Here is a 23,095-nt window from a genome sequence, read left to right as displayed (position 1 = left end):
CCCTAAGCTAGAGCCCTTCCCTTCTCTTCTTCTATAAGATCTAAGGGAAATCAACAGTACATAGACTGGGACACTGGACTAAGGAAGGCAGATTGAACCCAGATATCTACCTCTTTCCAGCACAAATCACATGGAATGACGGAAGAATATTAAATGATTATCTTTATATACAATAAAACAATAATGCTACAATAGGGCTTCCCTGGTGGCGCAGTGGTTGAGAGTCCACCTGCCGATGCAGGGGACACAGGTTCGTGCCCCAGTCCGGGAGGATCTCACATGCCGCGGAGTGGCTGGGCCCGTGAGCCATGGCCACTGAGCCTGTGCGTCCGGAGCCTGTGCTCCACAACGGGAGAGGCCACAGCAGTGAGAGGCCCGCATACCAAAAAAAAAAAAAAAAAAAAAAAAGCTACAATAGCCCTGGAAAACAAGAAATGCCATTACTGGACTACACATTTTTAGGAATCATTGAAAGACAGAAAGCAAATTAAATCAGATCTACCAAAAAACCTAGGAGAAACCAATCACATCCTAAAATAAGAGAAGGAGAAAGAAAATCACAGCAGATGTAGGAGTGGATTGTGGCAGCTCGAAGGTCAGAATCAACTAGAATCAGGAAGGGGCCTACATCAACGGTTAAGTAAGGAACTGCATCCAGAATAGTTGGAGCAGTTGGGCCTTACTTGTGCAAAACTGAAGACAGCTGTGGTATCTGCTGAGAGTGAGTGTACTTGCACAAGAGTGGCAAAAGCAGTGCCCCAAGAAGCTACTGATCCCAGGAGGAACTGGGAAACAAAGTCCAGAACGCAAACCAGTAACACAGCCTACCAATTCATGCTTCCCCCCCTCCAATGACCAGAAGCAGACTACCATGCCAGAAAGTGTGTTAGATGCATTCATATACTATTTAATTTAATTCAACAGGTCATAGTTAAAGAGGCATTTCCATAGTTAAGCCTTCCCTGCATCTACCCCTGGGCAAAGTAACAGATACCTACTCTGTGTCCATATGCCCCAACCCACCATTTAATCACACTAGTCATAACCTCTGATGTGTAGATTATGAACTCCTAAAGTAAGAGCCTGCCTTATTCACCTTTGTTTCCCAGAATCTAGCACTATGTGTGCCTGTGAAAAGAAGGTGCCTGATGAATTGGACTCAACTAAATTTAACCTTAAGAGCAGACAGGCTTGACTGAATATCAGGCTGATATGTTAAGAGTTAAAACTCTGATTACCTTAACACCTGATCGAAGAGGTTCCAAGGGCGAGCCTGGCACAGGGTGCAATGGGACCATCATTTCAAACAAACTCTCTCCTGCAAAAAGAAGGCCAAGTCAAGCCAAAGAAGGAAGGGTTAGGCAGAAATAACTGTGCTCATCTTTCAGTGAATCCCTCAAACTCACTGAGCCTGATTTTTGCACTTCTCTGGAACTAAGTTTTATGAGCTTTGTTATTTCTGCTTTTGAGCAAATCACACATCTGACCTTCCAGTAAAGGAAGAAGGTCCACCACAGCTTGACCAAGAATCATGGTCTTCTCCTCTTTCTGTTTCTTTTCCTTTGGTAAAACTTCAGTCATCGTTACTAGAAAAATCAAAACAAAGAAAATGAGAACATGTCTAGCTCACACATCAGATAACCAAGGTGCAACAAACAAAGCATTGTCAGAGAAATTCAAGTTAAGAGAAATGAACTTGAAACTCGAGAAGGCACCATTATTAGTGACTTCTAGTGGAAGATACTGGATCTCCTCAGTGACTTATTAATCTTTTTGCATGCAAATTATTTTTAAAAAGGATTTTTACATCATAATCATGTACACACATATGTATAAACTTACTGATACATATGATTATAACAAAGTTTCATGTAATATTCATCCTTAGCTCAAAATCCTTAGGTATTTTCTATTCTATTTCATGTATAAGAAATTACTGGTCATGATTCCCTCCATCAATTTTAGGAAAGACTAAAAATCACCATCTGGGACTTCCCTGGTGGTGCAGTGGTTAAGAATCCGCATGCCAATGCAGGGGACACAGGTTCGAGCTCTGGTCCAGGAAGATCCCACACGCCGTGGAGCAACTAAGCCCATGTGCCACAACCACTGAGCCTGCACTCTAGAGCCTGTGAGCCACAACTACTGAGCCCGCCTGACACAACTACTGAAGACTGAGCGCCTAGAGCCTGTGCTCTCCAACAAGAGAAGCCACCACAACATGAAGCCTGTGCACCACAACTAAGAGTAGCCCCCGCTTGTCACAACTAGAGAAAGCCCACGTGCAGCAATGAAGACTTAGCGCAGCCAAAAATAAATAAATTTTAAAAATAAAATAAAATAAAGAAGGAACTGGAAAGTCCCTTTTTCCTTTTCTTAAAAAATATTTATTTATTTATTTATTTATTTGGATGCATTAGGTCTTTGTTGTGGCACGTAATATCTTCGTTGTGGTGTGGGGGCTTCTCTCTAGCTGTGGCACCTGGTCTCTATAGTGTGTGGACTCAGTTGTTGCAGCACACGGGCTTACTTGCCCCGTGGCGTGTGGGATCTTAGTTCCTGACCAGGGATTGAACCCATGTCCCCTGCACTGGAAGGATTCTTAAACCACTGGACCACGAGGGAAGTCCGCAGTCCCTATGTTTATTTGTTTTAATTCCATGATTTCTTATGGTACATACTTACATGGTTTAACTTTGTACACACTTTTATCCACCTAGAATTTATTTTGGTGTAATTCTGAGATATTAGCTACATCTTTTTCCAGAGAGCTACCCAGGTGTCCTTACACCATTGATTACATAGACCATCTTTTTCCCTACTGATGTGAAATGTCATCTTAATCAGATGCTAACTTACCAGAAGCATTGGTGACGATCTCTGGACCTGCTAGTCTGTCCTAATAATCTGTAAGTCTCTGCATGTACAAACACCTCATTCTTTTATTATGGTCTTACACTATGTTTTATTGTCATGTAGGATTAATATGAGGGATTAATAATCCCTCATTAACTTTTTCAGAAATTCTTGATTTTTCTTACTTAAAAAATTTTTTCTGGGCTTCCCTGGTGGCGCAGTGGTTGACAGTCCGCCTGCCGATGCAGGGGACGTGGGTTCGTGCCCCGGTCTGGGAGGATCCCACATGCCGCGGAGCGGCTGGGCCCATAAGCCATGGCCGCTGAGCCTGGGCGTCCGGAGCCTGCGCTCCTCAAGGGGAGAGGCCACAACAGTGAGAGGCCCGCGTACCGCAAAAAAAAAAAGAAAAAAAAAAACTTTTTTCTGGGGACTTCCCTGGTGGTGCAGTGGTTAAGAATCCTCCTGCCAATGCAGGGGACATGGGTTCGATCCCTGGTCCAGGAAGATACCACATGCCACAGAGCAACTAAGCCCGTGTGCCACAACTACTGAGTCTGCGCTCTAGAGCCCGTGTGCCACAACTACTGAAACCCGTGTGCCTAGAGCCCGTGCCCCGCAACAAGAGAAGCCACTGCAATGAGAAGGACGCGCACCACAGGAAAGAGTAGCCCCCGCTCTTAGCAACTAGAGAAAGCCCATGTGCAGCAATGAGAACCCAATGCAGCCAAAAATAAATAAATAAAATATAAATTAAAAAAAAACTTTTTTCTGTAAGCATTTCTATAATTTAAAAAAATAATGTTGGCAGATTTATAGAGATCATGTTAAACTTATAGATAAACTGAGGGAGAATGACATCTTTGTTATGTTGAGCATTCCTGTTTAACATGGTATGCCTTTCCTTTTGTTCCACCTCATATCTCTCAACAGCATTTTCTTTGAATGCTTGAATCAGGATCCAAATAAGGTCCACACATTGTGATTAGCTGGTGTCTCTTAAGTCTCCTTCACTCTTTTGATGTGTCTTCCATTTCTTTAGGTTCTCTAAATTGTCCATTTTATCAAAGTTTTCAAGAGTAATGGCAGAATATTCCTTTTTATATCTTTAAAAAATTTTTTTAAATACACATTACATAAAGTTGATCATCCTAACCATTTTTAAGTATCAGTCCAGTGGTATTAAGTATATTCACATTTTTGTGCCACCATCACAGCTATCCATCTCCATAACTCTTTTCACCTTCTAAAATAGAAACTTTATTTATTTATTTATTTATTTTTTGCAGTATGCGGGCCTCTCACTGTTGTGGTCTCTCCCGTTGCGGAGCACAGGCTCCGGACGCGCAGGCCCAGCGGCCATGGCTCACGGGCCCAGCCGCTCCACGGCATGCAGGATCCTCCCGGACCGGGGCACGAAACCGTGTCCCCTGCATCAGCAGGTGGACTCTCAACCACTGCGCCACCAGGGAAGCCCCTAAAATAGAAACTTTATACCTGTTCAACAATAACTCCCCATTTTCCCCTCTCCCTGGAAATCACCAGGATACTTTCTATCCCTATGCATTTGACTACTCTAGGTACCTCATATAAGTGAAATCATACAGTACTTGTTTTTCATGACTGGCTTATTTCACTTAACATAATGTTCTCAAAGTTCATCCATGTTATAGCAGATGTCAGACTTTCCTTCCTTTTATGGCTGAACAATATTCTACTTTATGTATATATCACATTTTGCTTATCCATTCATCTGTCAATGGACACGTGGATTGCTTCCACATTTTACCTTTTGTGAATAATGCTCCTATGAACATAAGTGTACATGTATCTCTTTGAGACCCTTTCAATTCTTCTGTATATATTCCCAGAAGTGAAATCACTGGATCATACGGTCATTCTATTTTTAATTTTTTGAGGAACCACCAGTTCCTACAGTAACCATACTATTTTACAGTCCCACCAAAAGTACACAATGGTTCCGATGTGTCTACATCCTTGCCAACACTTGTTTTCTGTTTCTTTGACAGAAGCCATCTTAATGGGTATGAGATTGTATCTCGTATTTTTGGTTAGCATTTCCCTAATTAGTGATGTTGACTATTTTTTCATGTGTTTACTGGCCATTTGTAGATCATCTTTGGAGAAAAGTGTATTCAAATCCTTTTCCCATTTTTGAATTAGGTTGTTCGGGGTATTTTTGGTATTGAATTTTAGGAGTTCTCTATGTATTCTGGATTTTAACCCCCTATCAGATATGATTTGTAAATATCTTCTCCCATTCTGTGGGTTGCCTTTTTACTCTGTGGATAGTGTCTTTTGATGCCTTAAAGTTTTAAATTTTGATGAAATTCAATTTGTCCATTTTTTTCTTTTGTTACCTGTGCCTTTGCTATCCTATCCAAGAGTCACTGTGAAATCTAATATGATGAAGTTTTGACCTATGTTTTTTTTCTAAGTGCTTCATTGTTTTAGAACTTATATTTAGGTCCTTGATCCATTTTTGCATTAAGTTTTGAATGTGGTGTTAGGTAAGAGTCCAACTTCATTCTTTTGCATGTGGATATCCAGTTTTCCTAGCACTATTAGTTGAAAAGACTTACCCTCACTATTGGATGGTCTTGGCATCCTTGTCAAAAATCATTTGACCATATATGTTAGGGTTTATTCCTCAGCTCTCTATTCTATTCCACTGCTCTGTATGTCTCTGTTTCTGCCAATATCACCCTGTTTTGATTACTGTAGCTTTGTAGTAGGTTTTGAAAACAAAGTATGAGACCCCCAACTTTGTTCTTTTTTAAGACTGTTTTGGATATTTGGGGTCTCTTAAGATTTCATATGAATTATAGAAAGGTTTTTATTTCTGCAAAAAATGTCTTTGGAATTTTTATAGGGATTGCACTGAATCTGTAGATCACTTGGAGAAGTACTGACATTTTAACAATATTAAATCTTCCGATCCATGAACATGTGATATGTTTCAATTTATTTGTGTCATCTTTCATTTCCTTCAGCAATGTTTTGTAGTTTTATATTTATGTAGATATATCTTTCTCTATTCTTTTACTTTTTACCTTACCATATGGTTATATTTTGAGTTTCTAGTATATAGTGTATTTCTTTATCGAATCTGTAATCTCTGTGTCTTGATATATTTAATGTAATTATTAATATATTAGGGCTTAAGTCTGCTGGGTTTTGTTTGTCCTCTCTTTTTCATTTCTCTGTTTTCTTTTCTCAGCCTTCCTCTGGATTACCTGAGCATTTTTTAGAATTCCATTTTTATTTATCTATAATATTTTTGAATATATCTCTTTGTATAGATGTTTTAGTCATTGCTATAGGTATTGCATCATATATATACTATTTATTACAATCTACTGATGTCATCATTTCACTAGTTTAAATGAAGTATAGAAACCTTACCTCCCTTTATGCCCCCTTGCCTTCCCTGTTTATAACTGCCAAAAATACTTTCTCAATATACAGAACCACATCAGATAGTGTTATACTTTGTTTAGAGTGTCAAACACAATTTAGAAAACTCAAGGAGAAGGAAAGCTTATTTTATCTGTCCAAATTTTTGCTTACCATATTCTTTCTTCTTTCCTGATGTTTCTAGGTTCTTTCTTTTATCATTCCCTTTCTGTTCAGAGAACTTCCTTCAACCATTCTTTTAGGGTAGGTCTTCTGGTGACAAATTCTTAGTTTTCTTTCATTTGAGAATATCTTGATTTCCACTTCATATCTTTTATTTAGGTATTTGATTCTAGGTGAACAGTTCTTTTACCACTTTGTAAATATTGTTCCATTTCCTTTGGGCCTCCATGTTTTCTGATGAGAAACTGGTACCTTTGTAGTTGTTTTCCCCTGCTTTCAATTTTTTTTTTCTGTGTCTTTAGTTTTCAGAAGTTTTACTATGGTGTTTCTTAGTACAGATTTCTTTTGGGTTTATCCTGTTGGGACTTTGCTCAGCTTCCTGAATCTGTAGGTTTATGTCTCTAGCCAAATTTGGGGAGTTTTCAGGCTTAACTTCTTTGAACACTTTTCCAGCCTCACTCTCTTTCTTCTCTCCTTCGGATACTCCAATAACACTGTTAAATCTTTTGGCATAGTCCCACAGGACCCTGAAGTTCTGTTCATATTCTTTTAGTCTATTTCTTCTACATTACTCAGATTGAGTAATTTCTCTTGTTCTATCTTCCAGTTCACTGATTCTTTCCTCTTTTTCCTCCATTCTGCTGTTAAGCCCATTCACTGAGCTTTTCACAGCAGTTAATGTATTTTTCAGTTCTAAAATTTCTACTAGATTCTTCTTTATATCTTCTATTTCTTACTGAGACTTTCTATTTCCCCTATGAGTTTATCTATTGTTTTTTCATTTGTTTCCAACATGTTTACAATTGCTCATTGAAGCATTTTTATCATGGCTTCTTTAAAAACTTTGTCTAATAATTCTAACATATCTATCATCTTGGTGTTAGCATCTACTGATTATTTGTTTAATTCAGTTTGAGATCTTCCAGTTCTTAGTATAATGAGTGATTTTCAAATGAAACCTGGAATTTTTATATTATGCTATGAAACTCTGAATCACACTTAAACCTTCTTTTTTGCTGGCATTTTTTGACACCACTCCTACACAGGAAGGGGAGAGGCAATGCCTCATTATTTTCAGGTGGAGACAAGTCTAGGTTCCCCACTCAATCTCCATTAATACCTGAGTGGGGCAGCTCCTCCGTACTGCTGAGGGGACATGGGGGCTCTGATTCCTTACTCGTTCTCTACTGATACTACAGTGGGTGTAGATGCATTCCCACTAGGTGATGGTGAGTTTTGATTTTACACTAGACCCCATTTGACACACCCCAGTGGGCAGTGGAGGAGCACCTCATTACTGCCAGATTGGGGCAGAAGCCCTGGCTCCCCGTGTGGTCTCCATTAAAACCACATGTTGAGGGAATTCCTTGGCAGTCCAGTGATTAGGACTCGGTGCTTTCACTGCCTGGGCACAGGTTCAATCCCTGGTCAGGGAACTAAGATCCCGCAGGCTGCATGGCATGGCCAAAGGGAAAAAACCAAAAAAACAAAAAACACATGTTGAGAGAGGGGCGTCATTACCACAGAGAACAAAAGCCCTGGCTTCCTACTTGGTCTTCTCTGACACCACTCAAGGAGGGTGTTGAGGCATGCTATTTCAGCTTTGTGCATGTGTAAGCCTAGGTTCCCCGCTTGGCTTGGGTGTGGGTGGGGCCCCAGTTTTTCTTTCTGGGCCTTTGACTGGAGTAGAGCAGGTTCTGTCTGAATGTTTTCTGTCATGCTAGGCTGCCCCCCTTCCTGGTCTTTTGATTAGAGAGAGCAGACTTTTGTGGTTGGTTGGTTGGTTTGATCTGTACCCATGTTTGTTTCCAGGTTGCTGGCTTCTTCAGCATACAGTTTGGGATATATGAGGCAAAAAGAAAACCCAAGGAACTCACACTGTCTTTCCTCAAGTCTCATTTCTTTCTTCTTTCTACCTTTCAGAGTCTGTTATATAGATAATGTCCAGGGTTTATAGTTATGAGAGGAATAGAGGAAAGTATATCTAGTCCATCTTCTTGGAGGCAGAAGTTCTGTTTGAAATTCTTCTTGATTTCTAATGACTGTACTTAAGATTATAAATGTATCTCTAAGCACTACGTTAGCTATATCCCACAGTTGTGGTATTTGGTGTTTTACTGTTGACTTGATTCTAACTGCTTTGCAGTTTTTATTATGATTTCTTCTTTGTCCCATGAATTATTCATAATAATTTTTGCTATATTTTTGTTATTTCTTATTTTTTTGACTGTTGTATTTTGGTCAGAAAACTTCATCTGTATGCTATTGTTTCTTTGGTATATGGCAGGACTTGCTTTGTGGCCTGGTAAGTGGCCAGCTTTTATTATACAAATGTTCCTTGCATGTTTTAAGAAAATACATATTATTTAATGATCGACATAACTCTATGATTACTAATTCTTAGGGAAGTTTTTTTGTCTACCCAGCACCTAGACAGATATGATGGTGTGTGAACTTTTTTTTCTAGTCCAATCTTTTTGAGAGTCTTGGCTTACGATGAGGTAAGTGGTCTCACTCTCAACTTCCCATCTACAGCAGCCCAAGTCTCTGTCTCTGTAAGAGCATTAAAATCCAAGCCCCTGGGTTTTAGAATACTGCCCTCTCCCCACACACCACCACACACCAATGGCAGCTGTTCAAGAGTTCCAGGTTTCAGTTTCTGTTTTGTTTCTGGAACAAAGGAACTACCATTTCTTTCTCACGTTCAGTGACATGCTTAAAATAATGGTCCAGTGTTGCCTTTCCCATCCAGCATGCTAGGGAAGAAGGCAATTGAGATACAACGCTCACTTGGGGTGACAGAGAAGCACAGAGGAAAGAAGAAAGAAGCAGAAGAGAGTGGGTGGGATAAAAGAGTGCAGGTCAGATGGATGCCTCTGTGGTTGACTGATTCCCGCCTATGCCAGAGCTAGGAATCACTGTTCTTGGACAGTGTTTCCCAGTAATCACCTGAGACATTTTTTTTCCAAGGTACAGCTACCTAGGCTCTTCCCATGGCAATTGTGAATTTAGTGGTATAGGGTGGGACCCTGAAGATTACTTTCTCTCAGATTACTTTCTCTCAGGTGACTGTTATGGAAAGAAAGGTCTGGAAAGCATTGCTCTAGAATACTGTATAGATTCTCAGGTCCACCTCTCTGGGTTTGGGATCTCGGAATCTGTGGGTTTTGGCAGGCACCTTAGGAGATGTGCGACTAAAAAATAACAAAAACAAAAAATAACAAGTATGGGTCATCAATCGGATCAAGATTGCAGAGGAATAGGATGGGGAGCTCACCTTCTGCCACAAATACATCAAAAATACATCTACATGTGGAATGATTCTCACAGAACATCTAATGAATGCTGACAGAAGACCTCAGACTTCTAAAAGGGCAAGAGAATCTCCACATAACTTGGTAGGACAAAAGAAAAGAGAAAAAAAAGAGAGAAAGGAATCAGGACGGGACCTGTGCCCCCAGGAGGGAGCTGTGAAAGAGGAAAAGTTTCCACACACTGGGAAGTCACCTCACTGGCGGGGAGATCAGCCAGAACAGAGGGGGAGCTTTAGAGCCTCAGAGGAGAGTGCAGCAACCGATTTGCAGAGGGCAAAGCAGAGAGAAACCTGCACAGATGGTTGGTATCACCACCTGGCACTCACCAGCCTGATATGCTTGTCCACTGAGGTGGGCGGGGGCCGGGTGCTGAGGCTCAGGCTTTGGAGGTCAGACCACGGGAGAGGACTGGGGTAGGCTGCGTGCAGACAGCCTGAGGGGGCTAGGATGTGGTGTGCCTCAATCAAGGGAGTACAGGAAGAAGTCTGGGCCCACGAGAGAGGCAAGACGCCATTGTTGGGGGTGCGAGAGGAGAGAGGCGGGACCTCCATAGGAGTTTCTTTCTCCACACACGCTCTCAGGTGGCAGGGCACTGCCTATATGAGTTCCAGGGGCAGGTACGAGCTGCCACTGCCATCTCGGACTCCAGAGGTGGGTGCAGACCGCTGCCACTACCGAGGGTCCCACAACTGGGCATCAACCGCTGCTCCAACTGCTGCCTTCCTGGGAGTGTGCTTGGGCTGCGCACCCACACACCCACTATCAAGGGGATAATGGCCAGCACAAACTGTGGAAAGAGACAGCAAGCATCCAAACCAAAAACAGCCCTCGTGCCAAAAATACATTTAACCCACACAAGCTATGCAGGGACATTCCCACATATAAATAGTCCTCCAAGACAAGACAAGAGTAGATAACCATTTCTCCTAAACTCACAGAGTAGAGAAATATAAGCAAAATGAAGAAGCAGTTAAACTGCTTCTTTAACTCCCAGTTAAAAGACCAAGAGAATTCCCCAGAAGGAACAAACAAGGAAACAGACCTCTTCAGTCTAATAGACACCGAGTTCAAAAAGGTAATGAAAATACTGAAAGTATTAAGAAAGGCTATTGACAGAAATGCAGATTACGGTGAAAAGGAACTAGAAACTACAAGGAAGAGCCAAGAAAAATTAGAAAATTCATTTGCCAAGACAAAAGCTGAGCTAAAGGCAATGAATAGCAGAATGAATAATGCAGAAGAAAGAATAAGGGATCTGGAAGATAGAATAATGGAAATTACCCAATCAAAACAGCAGAGAGAAAACCAAATGAAAAAAAAAAAGAAAGCAATATAAGAGACCTATGGGATAATATAAAGAATGCCAATCTATGCATAATAGGGATTCCAGAAGGAGAAGAAAGAGAAAAGGGTATTGAAAATGTATTTGAAGAAATTATGGCTGAAAAAATCCCAAACCTAAAGAAGGAAACAGATATCTAGATACAAGAAGCACAGAGGGTCCCAAACAAGAAGAACCCAAACCAACCTACACCAAGACATATTCTAATAAAAATGGCAAAAGTTAAAGATAAAGAGAGGATTCTAAAGGCAGCAAGAGAAAAACAAATAGTTAATTACAAGGGAACTCCCATAAGGCTATCAGCTGATTTCTCTACAGAAACACTGCAGGTCAGAAGAGAGTGGCAAAATATATTCAAAGTTTTGAAAGGGAAAAATCTGCAATCTAGAATACTCTACCCAGCAAGATTATCATTCAGAATAGGAGGGGAAATAAAGAATTTCTCAGACAAGCAAAAACTAAAAGAATACAGCAATACTAAACCTATCCTAAAAGGAATATTGAAAGGTCTTCTCTAAATAGAAAAGAAACAAGAAGATATAGGAAGGAGGAAATCACAGTTTATAGTTGGAAAGTAAATCACTTAAATTAGCCAGTATACAGATCAAAAAGAAAAAAAAAACCTATTTGTGAAAGTGATGATAAACACAAGGAACAGAAAAAGGATAGACATGAAGATGTAAAAAAGGACATCAAAATCCTAAAACATGGGAAAGGAGGGTAAGAAAATGTAGATTCTTTTTTTTTTAGAATGTGTTTGAACCTATATGACTACCAGTCTAAAGCAAGCAGATATAGGAAGAGGTTACCATACTTGAAAAAAAGGGCAACCACAAATCAAAAATATACAATAGATTACTAAACCCAAAAAGAAGAGAACACAAGCATAAAATAAAAGGAAATCATCAAACCACAAAAAGAAAAACAAAAAGAAAAAGAAAGGAACAAAAAAGAAACATAGAATCAGCTGGAAAACAAGGTTTAAAATGGCAATAAAGGACTTCCCTGGTGGCGCAGTGGTTAAGAATCTGCATGCCAATGCAGGGGACATGGGTTCGAGCCCTGGTCCAGGAAGATCCCATATGCCGTGGAGCAACTAAGCCTGTGTGCCACAACTGCTGAGCCTGCATTCTAGAGTCTTTAAGCCACAACTACCGAGCCCACACGCCACCACTACTGAAGCCTGCGCACCTAGAGCCTGTGCTCTGCAAAGAGAGAAGCCACCACAATGAGAAGCCTGCACACTGCAACAAAGAGTAGCCCCCACTTGCCGTAACTAGAGAAAGCCTGTGCCCAGCAACGAAGACCCAACACAGACAAAAATAAATAAATAAATTTTTTAAAAAATGGCAATAAATACATATGTATCAATAATTACCTTAAATGTCAATGGACTGAATGCTCCAATCAAAAGAAAAAGAGTGGCAGACTGGATTAAAAAAACAAGAGCCTACAATATGCTGCCTACAAGAGACACACCTTAGGGCAAAGGACACACACAGATTGAAAGTGAGAGGATGGAAAAAGATGTTTCATGCAAACAGAAATGACGAGAAAGCGGGAGCTGCAATATTCATATCAGACAAAATAGACTTTAAAATAAAGGTCATAAAGAAAGATAAAGAAGGACATTATATAATGGTAAAAGGATGAATACAAGAAAAGGCATTTTACACTCGTCAACATATATGCACCTAACCATTCACGATTAAAAACTCTTACCAAAGTAGGTATACAGGGAAAATATCTCAACATAATAAAAGCCATTATGAGAAACCCACAGCCAATACAATACTCAATGGTGAAAAGCTGAAAGACTTCCCATTAAAATTTGGAACAAGACAAGGATGCCCACTCTTACTACTTCTATTCAACATAGTATTGGAAGTCCTAGCCACAGCAATCAGATAAGAAAAAGGAATAAAAGGTATCCAAATTGGAAGGGAAGAGGTAAAACTGTCCCTATATGCAGATGACATGATACTATATATAGAAAACCCTAAGGACTCCACACAAAAACTACTAGACCTAATAAATTCAGCAAAGTAGCAAGATACAAGATAAACATTCAGAAATCGGCTGCATTTCTTTACACTAACAATGAAATATCAGAAAGGGAATGTAAAAAAACAATACCTTTGGGAATTCCCTGGTGGTCCAGTGGTTAGGACTCCATGCTCTCACTACAGAGGGCCTAGTTTCAATCCATGGTTGGGGAACTAAAATCCCACTAGCCACTTGGTGCGGCCAAAAAAGAAAAAAAAAAAAAGCCTTTTAAAATCGCACCCAAAAAAATAAAATACCTAGGAATAAACTGACCAAAGAGGTGAAAGACTTATATGCTGAGAACTATAGAACATTAATAGAGGAAATTAAAGATGATTCAAAGAAACAGATATCCCATGCTCTTGGACTGGAAGAATTAATAGTTAAAATGGCAATACTACCCAAAGCAATCTACAGATTTAATGCAATCCCTATCAAATTACCCATGACATTTTTCACAGAACTAGAACAAATGATCCAAAAATTTACATGGAACCATAAAAGACCCAGAATTGTCAAAGCAATCCTAAGGACAACAACAAAGTAGGAGGCATAACTCTACCAGACTTCAGACAATACCACAAAGCTACAGTAAACAAAACAGCACAGTATTGGTACAAAAACAGACATACACATCAATGGAATAGAATAGAGAGCCCAGAAATAAACCCACACACCTGTATGGTCAATCCATCTTCGACAAAGGAGGCAAGAATATACAATGGGAAAAAGACAGTCTCTTCAGCAAGTCATGCTGGGAAAGTTAGACAGATGCATGTAAATTAATGAAGTTATGACACACACTCAAAGCAGCACAAAAATAAATTCAAAATGCCTTAAAGACTTAAACATAAGACATGACACCATAAAACTCCTAGAAGAAAGCATAGGCAAAACATTCTCTGACATAAATTGTACCAATGTTTTCTTTGGTCAGTCTCCCAAGGGAATAGAAATAAGAACAAAAATAAAGAAATGGGACCTAATCACCCTTACAAGCTTTTGCATAGCAAAGGAAACCATAAAAAAAAAAGAGAGAGAGACTTCCCTGGTGGTCCAGTGGTTAAGAATCCACCTTCCAATGCAGGGGATGTGGGTTCAATCCCTGGTTGGGGAACTAAGATCCCACATGCTGTGGGGCAACTAAGCCCATGTGTCGCAACTACTGAGCACATGAACCACAATTAAAGAGAAGCCCGTGCACAACAACGAAAGAGCCCACATGCTGCAACGGAGATCCTGTGTACCACAACTAAGACCCAACACAGCCAAAAATTAAATAAATAAATAAATAAATATTGGGACTTCCCTGGTGGCACAGTGGTTAAGAATCCACCTGCCAATGCAGGGGATAAGGGTTCAAGCCCTGGTCCGGGAAGATCCCACATGCCGCAGAGCAACCAAGCTTGTGCGCCACAACTACTGAGCCTGTGCTCTAGAGCCCATGAGCCACAACTATCGAGCCCGTGCGCCTAGAGCCCGTACTCTGCAACAAGAGAAGCCACAGCAATGAGAAGCCCGCCCACCGCAACAAAGAGTATCCCCCACTCGCCACAACTAGAGAAAGCGCATGCGCAGCAACAAAGACCCAACACAGCCAAAAATAAATAAATTTATTTTTAAAAAATAAAATAAATAAATATTAACAAAAGAAAAAGGAAAAAAAAGAAAAGACAACCTACACAATGGGAGAAAAGATTTGCAAATGATGCAACCAACAAGGGCTTAATCTCCAAAATATACAAACAGCTCATACAACTGAACAACAAAAAAACAAACAACCCAATAGAAAAATGGGCAGAAGACCTTAATAAACATTTCTCCAAAGACATACAGATGGTCAGTAGGCACATGAAAAGATGCTCAACATCATTAATTATTAGAGAAATACAAATCAAAACTACAGTGAGGTACCACCTCACACCAGTCAGAATGGCCATCGTCAAAAGTCTACAAATAACAAATACTGGAGAGGGTGTGGAGAAAAGGGAACCATCCCAAACTGTTGGTGGGAATGAAACTTGGTGCAGCCACTATAGAAAATAGTATGGAGATTCCTCATAACACTAAAAATAGAACTACCATATGATCCAGCAATCCCACCCCTGGGCATATACCCGGACAAAACTATCATTCAAAAAGATATATGAACCCCTATGTTAATAGCAGCACTATTCACAATAGCCAAGACATGGAAACAACCTAACTGTCCATCAACAGATGAATGGATAAAGAAGATGTGGTACATATATACAACGGAATACTTCTCAGACATAAAAAAGAATGAAATAATGCCATTTGCAGCAACATGGATGCAACCAGAGTTTATCATATTAAGTAAAGTAAGTCAGAAAGAGAAAGACAAATACCATATGATATCACTTATATGTAGAATCTAAAATATGGCAGAAAAAAAGTGGATATATGTGTATGTATAACTGACTCACTTTGCTGTACAGCAGAAACTAACACAGAATTGTAAACCAACCATACTCCAATAAAAAAAACATTTTAATTAAAAAAAAGTCCTCATAAGTCAAATTACAGTGTATCTTAATGTGAACACTCAAAATGACAATTCTAATTTAAACATATCTCGAGGTTACTAATGTTAATAATAAAAAGACAAAACAAAACAAAAATAAATAAATAAAATATGGCATAAATGAACCTATCTACAAAACAGAAACAGATTCACAGGTATAGAGAACAGACTTGTGCTTGCCAAGGAGGAGGGGTGAGGGAGAGGGATAGACTGGGAGTTTAGGGTTAGTAGGTGCAATCTATCAGATTTAAAATGGATAAACAACAAGGTTCTACTGTGTAGCACAGGGAACTATATCCAATCCCCTGGGATAAACCGTAATGGAAAAGAATAATAAAAAAGAATGTATATATGTGTATAACTGAGCCACTTTGCTGTACAGCAGAAATTAGCACAACATTGTAAATCAACTATACTTCAATAAAAAATATATTAGGGCTTCCCTGGTGGCGCAGTGGTTGAGAGTCCGCCTGCCAATGCAGGGGACACGGGTTCGTGCCCTGGTCCGGGAAGATCCCGCATGCCACGGAGCGGCTGGGCCCGTGAGCCATGGCCACTGAGCCTGTGCGTCCGGAGCCTGTGCTCCGCAACGGGAGAGGCCACAACAGTGAGAGGCCCGTGTACCGCAAATAAATAAATAAATTAATTAATTAATTAATTAATTAATTTTTTAAAAACCACACTACCAAAAAATAAAAAAGAGTATGGGTTAAAACAAACAAACAAAAAAGACTTAGCCTAGAATACAGGTTTAGGAACAAAGTATTTCAGAGATAATATTATGTAGTTAGAAACTGTAAAAGTGTGAATACAGAAACTATCCATCTATTTATCCATTCATTCATTCAACAAACATTTTTTGAGCCCCTTTCTATCCCAGATATTTCTAAGCACTAGAAATTCTGAAATAAATAAGATACAGCCCTGATTTCAAAAAGTGTCTCCTCTAACAAGGGAGGCAAATTAATAATTGCTGTACAGTTCGGTGAATATACAGAAGTACAGATAGTGCTGCCAGGTAAAATACAAGATGCCAAATTAAATTTGAATTTCAGGTAAACAACAAATAATTTTTTTACTGTAAGCATGTCCCAAATTTTGTTTTTTGGTTTTTTTGTTTGTTTTGTTTTTTTCCCCTAAATTTGGCAACCTTAAATATAGGAATACAAAGGAAAAGCTCACAAATCAGCTTAGGAGACAAAGGCTGCAAATTTCAGTTATATGTCTATTCATTTACGCCCATGGATTGAATTGAGCATTATCTACATTCTTACTTGTCTGACTGTTAATAAGAATTGACTAGTTACTAAAAAGTTATTAAATAATATTTTTAGGGAAATTAAAATGAGTTGTACACATGAATAGATCAAATTATCTATATATCATTGGTCTTGTTTCAAACTGGGGGCTGTTTTTTTCATAAAAGAGTATGTTTGCTTCCATGTTATTGCTTATTGTTCTTCAAAATTGTATAAATATTCTTTTTTTTATCATATGTATGTTTTTTTTTTTTTTTTTTTTTTTTTTTTTTGCGGTATGCGGGCCTCTCACCGTTGTGGCCTCCCCCGTTGCGGAGCACAGGCTCCAGACGCGCAGGCTCAGCGGCCATGGCTCACGGGCCCAGCCGCTCCGCGGCATATGGGATCCTCCCAGACCGGGGCACGAACCCGTATCCCCTGCATCGGCAGGCGGACTCTCAACCACTTGCGCCACCAGGGAGGCCCCATATGTATGTTTTATTATCAGCTGCTGGAAAGAATAAAGTCAATTTGGAAAAAAAAAATTTTTTTTTAAAGTTATGTGTAAAAAGGTCTTCAATACAAACTGATTAAAATTAGTAGGTCATGGTGACAGCTGCCAGAACCAGGTGAGACTCAAAGTATACTGTGTTATTCCCAGGTTAAAAAGGTAAGGTGTGTTCATCTGTCCCTACAACAGCTACTAAATACCTCAGAATATCCTGGTCACTCATATAATTAACATATTTAGAATCCCAAGGACTTACAGAACACAGGTTTGTGGGCGAGGTCATCTAAAGTGACTCCTCCTTCAGGATTGAACTCAAAACTGCAAGTGAAGTTGTATTTTGCAGTTCCTTCTGGAGAAACAGTAATTTTTGCAGAGTCTCCCAGAACCACCTGATTGAATTCTGCACGGATAAAGGTAACTGGAGTATCTCCTTTAAAACCTTTCTGTTGAAAGAAACATACTTTACAATTATATTCAAATAGAGAATTTTCTTACATATCTGGCAACGCATTTTGACTTTATATAGCATTTTGCACGTTTTCCTAACAAGCTATGTCACAAATACAAATGGGGGAAGTAGAAAGTCATTAAACAAATCTAGTTGTAGCTAAATGCAACATTCTATTTAAAGGCCGTTAAGTTGGAAGCTTTGAAAAATAACAGTAATTGTGCTTATATGATTATAAAAGCACATTGTGGAAGATCTGAAAAAGTGAGGAAAGCACATAGGAAAACAAATTACCTGTAATAATATATTTTCTAGTGTTTTGCTGTGTGTGTGTGTGTATATATATATATATATATATGCACACACGTTCATATATACATTTTTATATATACCCTTTAAAAGAAAGTAGAGATCATTTATTACATCCTGTTTTGGAATAAGCTTTTTGACTTCATAGTACTGAATGAATATATATATATATATATATATTTTTTTTTTTTTTTTTTTTTTTTTTTTGCGGTACGAGGGCCTCTCACTGTTGTGGCCTCTCCCGTTGCGGAGCACAGGCTCTGGATGCGCAGGCTCAGCGGCCATGGCTCACGGGCCCAGCCGCTCCGCAGAATGTGGGATCTTCCCGGACCGGGGCACGAACCCGTGTCCCCTGCATCGGCAGGCGGACTCTCAACAACTGTGCCACCAGGGAAGCCCCTGAATGAATATTTTGACGTTTCATTATTCTTGTAAATTTTAATAGTTATATCATATTGTAGTTTTATTATTTAAATTCATCAAATGAAATTAATCACAAGAGAAGTTCTGGAGGAACTCAGATCCTTTTCAGGAGAAAGGAACTGCTGTTTAGGAAAATGAAAACCAGTTGTTTCACCCCCATTAAATTTAGTATTCAAATTGCCAGGTATTTTACACACTAATATGACGTGCTGATTATAGACTAACAATAAGGAACACTGAGAAGGAAGTGCCATTGCTATGTAAAGCCAGGAGGTTTGGTGGTACAGAATAATGCAAAACTCCATGCCTCCTGCTAATGTTCCCAACACATCTTCCTCAAGCCACAACTGGATGACTGACAGGGAGACCTGAGCCCAAAGACAAAAGTACTTTCAAGGAGAATGAATAAACTAAGGACTTCCAGGATTACCAAAAATAACTTTACCAAGTCATATCCATCTGTCACAGTGATCTGCACGGGTCTGCCTGTTGATGACACCTGCTCCATATCAGCACCTGGGCAAAGTCTCTCTGGTCTTCTTTGATCTCTGGGAACATAATGAACAAAACTGTCCCCTTATATACCATAGTTGCACAAGTATCCACATTACATCATAACCAATACCAGGGGAGAACCTAGAGAAATGCCCTAGTCCAGCACTGTTTTGTGCACTTTCCAACCTTTGTTGCCAGATAGGCAGTGCCTTAGGGACCTGGTCACAAGGATGATTCTGCTGGTTAGTGCTAAAAAGATCCTTATACATGTAACTAACCCATTAAGCACAAATTACCACAAGGCAAAGAGGGTAGGAATGCCATCACCCCACCTCCCATCCCCCACCTCCTTCAAAGTGTTTTTTGGTAGCTTTTTTGTGTGTGTGATGTGCAAAACTCCCCTCAAGCATTACTTAATCTCTGTTTTTGAAAAATATATTTTGATAACAAGAAAGAAGCAGCCCCACAGAATGTTAGTCCACTGGAAAAAGTCCTGACATATGTCTTATTTAATCAAAGGTATTTTCAAATTATTTTACAACACTAAGGACACAACTTCAAAAATAAATTGGATATATGTTAAGGAAAAAAAAAGGTCATGTTTTCTGACTCAATTCAAAGTGGAACTTAATGCAATTCAAATATTTACATCGGATATACTATGCTAAGTGTGTCTAGGACTGGTGGTAGAAAAAAGCAAGAGATACCTTGCTGTCTCCAAGCTTTTTAAGTATTCTGCATCTTTCTAGTGACTCCCTCATTTTCCCTGTTACCTACAAGTCTCAGATCACTTGTTCAACGTTATGTCTCCAGGCTCATTCAGGGCCTAAGTGGCCCTGACAACTTTCTTATCAAGTTTACATTTGAAACGGTCTTTTACTTCAGCCTCCTTTCCTTTTCAATAGTAGCACATGAATTACGCCTTCACTGGCCTGACCCTGGACAAATGCCTAACTTCTCTGAGCCTCAGTCTCACCTTCTATAAAACGCATAACATAACTTCTGACCTGTTTCACATTTGTTACGAATATCCACTAACATAGTAAAACTGCTTAACCTATGAAGCACCGCACAAATGGTGTTATTAATATGCACTATGTTTCTTGAATGCTTAATTACTTCTTTAAAGACAAGTAAGCTATCATACATTTCTGCAGTCCCTGAGTGCCTGGCACCATGCCTTGCCCGCAAGAGGCATTAGCAGCATATCTGTTGAATAATGAGTGCAACAAATCTGACTAGTTAAAAGTTATGGTCAAGGCAGTTAAGTGGGGGCTCCTGTTGCCGCTGACAAGGCACGCATTTCTTGTCATCTGCTCAGAAGAAGTTGAAGAGGAAAAGTCAGATTAGAAAATGGTTAGATGCACAACACTGTAAATCGACTATACTCCAATAAAAAATGTTTTAATTAAAAAATTTTTAGAAACAATAGCTTAGACAAACAAACCCCAAAAAACAAAAAGAAAGAAATCGTTTAGGTGAAGGAGATGATGTGACTGGGAGTGGTCTGGGGACAGGAGCGCAGTCTGCGCTTACTGGAGGGGAATCTCGGCGCAAAGTGGGAAGTGGGGTCTCAGTCTGGCCTTGGGTGGGAAGCCTGGGCTTGGCGAGAGCGTCCGCGCCTAGCGGGGTCGGTGGCGTTCGAGTCTGTACGGGAGTACAGTCGTGCAGGGATGCGGCGTGTGCGTTTCAGCCTGGCCGAAGCTTAGGGAGAAGAAGCTGAGGTAACACGGTGTGGCCGCAGGGCCGGGGTGGGGAGGCCGGGAAGAGACAGTTTTCTAAGGAGTAAGAGCAGACTTACCTGACTCAGCCGCAGAGGTGTTTTTTTTTTTTTTTTTTTTTTTTTTTTGCAACTATAGCAACCAATTACATCTCGCGAGAAATTTGTCTCCACAATCACCGCAAGTTTATCCCAAGACTCGCGATAACATTGTCCGGGAGGGAAAGGGGGACGGGGCGCAAGGTGAGTCTCTGCGCCTGCGTTCCAAAAACCGTGCTCCTGAGCGACAGCCTCTGTATTTGCGGTCACTTGCGTTTTCGCCGATGCCACTTTCCCTTGGCATAACTGTTGGCTAAGTACAAAGTTTTCCACCTTTCGAGTTTGCTTTTTCGACCCCTTTCTTTCAGTATCTCTCCATAAATAGGAGAAAAACCAAAAGCAAATTTATTTAAAGATAAAATAAAAGCCTTTATTAAACGGTTTTGAAGACAGGTCATTTAAATCTTTCTCCGTGAAAAATGCGATAAGACAATATTTTAAAAGGGAGCCTGTCTCACACACTGTTGGGGAGGATGCAAAACCGCACTGCTTCTAGTGCTAAATATTTATACAATAAACAGACTCAAAGTATATGATGTTAATGCAAAAATTTAATACGTTTGAAGTTCAACATTACTTTAGAGTTGGAATGGCAAAATACAATGGCAAAAACCTGGAAACAACTCAAACGGAAGAGTGGATGAATACACTGATATACATTCACAATATCACATATTACAAAGGAGTCAAAATGAATGAACTACAGCTCTTCACAACATGGATGAATCTTAGCAGTATACAACTTTAAAATGTTGCATTGCTAAGAGCCAGCTTGAAGGGACTCCTGGCCAAGTCACAGACAATTTGAGGATCAAGATAAACAATGATAATAATGGATTACAATCCATTGAATAAAATAGGAATACACAAGTACACATTGATATAAATAAATGAAGAGAAAGGAAAGCTCTTTCTAACAGTAGAATGCCAACCCAATAATAGAGAGGAAATGATGGAAATAGAGAATTACCATTTGGCACCAACTATAGAAGTGGATGATTTAGACATGAGTCTTCAGTGCTGAGACTGGTGTGCGGAGGTTTGATGAGGCATAGGATTCTACCATGATTTTGGAATACTAATCAATTACAAAGGGAAAAACAGTGAATTTAAGAAACCAACATGATCAAGTGATCAAGGTTAACATCACCAGTGTCGGGAGGAGTCTACATTTTGTGCCTCCTGATGAGACTCCCTGGGAAAAGCAAAGCATCATTTCGTGGTACTCCTGCAAACAAGGGACCCCGGTTGTAAGCCATCCTATAGAAACTAAGGCCTGTACCCTTTAATAAAACTGTCAAGGCCATGAAAGACTGGCAATTCTTGCAGATTAAAGAGGTCTGGGGCTTCTCTGGTGGCGCAGTGGTTGAGAGTCCACCTGCCGATGCAGGGGACACAGTTCGTGCCCCAGTCCGGGAAGATCCCACATGCGCGGAGCAGCTAGGCCCGTGAGCCATGGCTGCTGAGCCTGCGTGTCCGGAGCCTGTGCTTCGCAACGGGAGAGGCCACAACAGTGAAAGGCCCGCGTACCGCAAAAACAAAAAAAGGAAAAAAAAAAGAAGTCTGAAGATACACAACAACTAAATGCAATACGTATTCCTGTATAGCATGTTGATCCAGAAAGGAAAAGAAACATTGCTGGCATAGTGGGTGAAATTTGAATGGGCTTAGTAGATTGGGTGGTAGTGTCGTACCAATACTGATTTCCTGGTGTGGAAGATTGTTTGCTGTTACGTAGAAGAGTGTCCCTGTTTGGGGGAAAATACCCGCTGGAGTGTTTAGGAGTGGCGGGACATCATGACTGCAGTTTGCTCTCTCAACCCTCGAAAGTTTCAGAAAAAGACTAATAACAAAGGATATATACACACACACACATACTCAGAGTGAGCAATGAACCAATAACATGTTAACTATATGAGAATCTGGGTGAAGAGGACATGGGAGCATGGGAGTTCTTTGTACTGTTCTGGCAACTTTTCTATACATTTGGAACTATTTCAAAGTAAATTATTAAACTACACACACACCCACATACTACTCCCCATGGAAACTCTGCTTAGGATACAATTACCAGAGCCAAATTTCAAAAACAAATTGTATTTCTGCTAATAAATATATTAAGATTATAAAAATTAAGAAAAAGATTTTTTAA

General features: G+C 39.8%; 1 protein-coding gene across 1 annotated transcript in view; it reads right to left on the bottom strand.

The window, feature by feature from the left end:
• The window catches only part of CFAP70 (cilia and flagella associated protein 70), a 95,174-nt gene extending 74,218 nt beyond the window's left edge, over positions 1 to 20,956 (bottom strand). Inside the window, exons 1-5 of the mRNA XM_060112131.1 lie at positions 20,926 to 20,956; positions 19,075 to 19,177; positions 17,706 to 17,892; positions 1,488 to 1,586; positions 1,239 to 1,318 (exon numbers count right to left, since the gene is read on the bottom strand). Coding sequence (XP_059968114.1) covers positions 1,239 to 1,318; positions 1,488 to 1,586; positions 17,706 to 17,892; positions 19,075 to 19,137 — 429 coding nt within the window. The 5' untranslated portion in view covers positions 19,138 to 19,177; positions 20,926 to 20,956. The remainder of the gene's footprint in view (positions 1 to 1,238; positions 1,319 to 1,487; positions 1,587 to 17,705; positions 17,893 to 19,074; positions 19,178 to 20,925) is intronic.
• Positions 20,957 to 23,095: the final 2,139 nt, after the last annotated feature.

Source organism: Mesoplodon densirostris, chromosome 1, assembly GCF_025265405.1.
Source record: "Mesoplodon densirostris isolate mMesDen1 chromosome 1, mMesDen1 primary haplotype, whole genome shotgun sequence".
Lineage (NCBI taxonomy): Eukaryota > Metazoa > Chordata > Mammalia > Artiodactyla > Ziphiidae > Mesoplodon > Mesoplodon densirostris.
The sequence above is the reverse complement of the archived record's forward strand: the minus strand, read 5'-3'. Positions and strand labels throughout refer to the sequence as shown.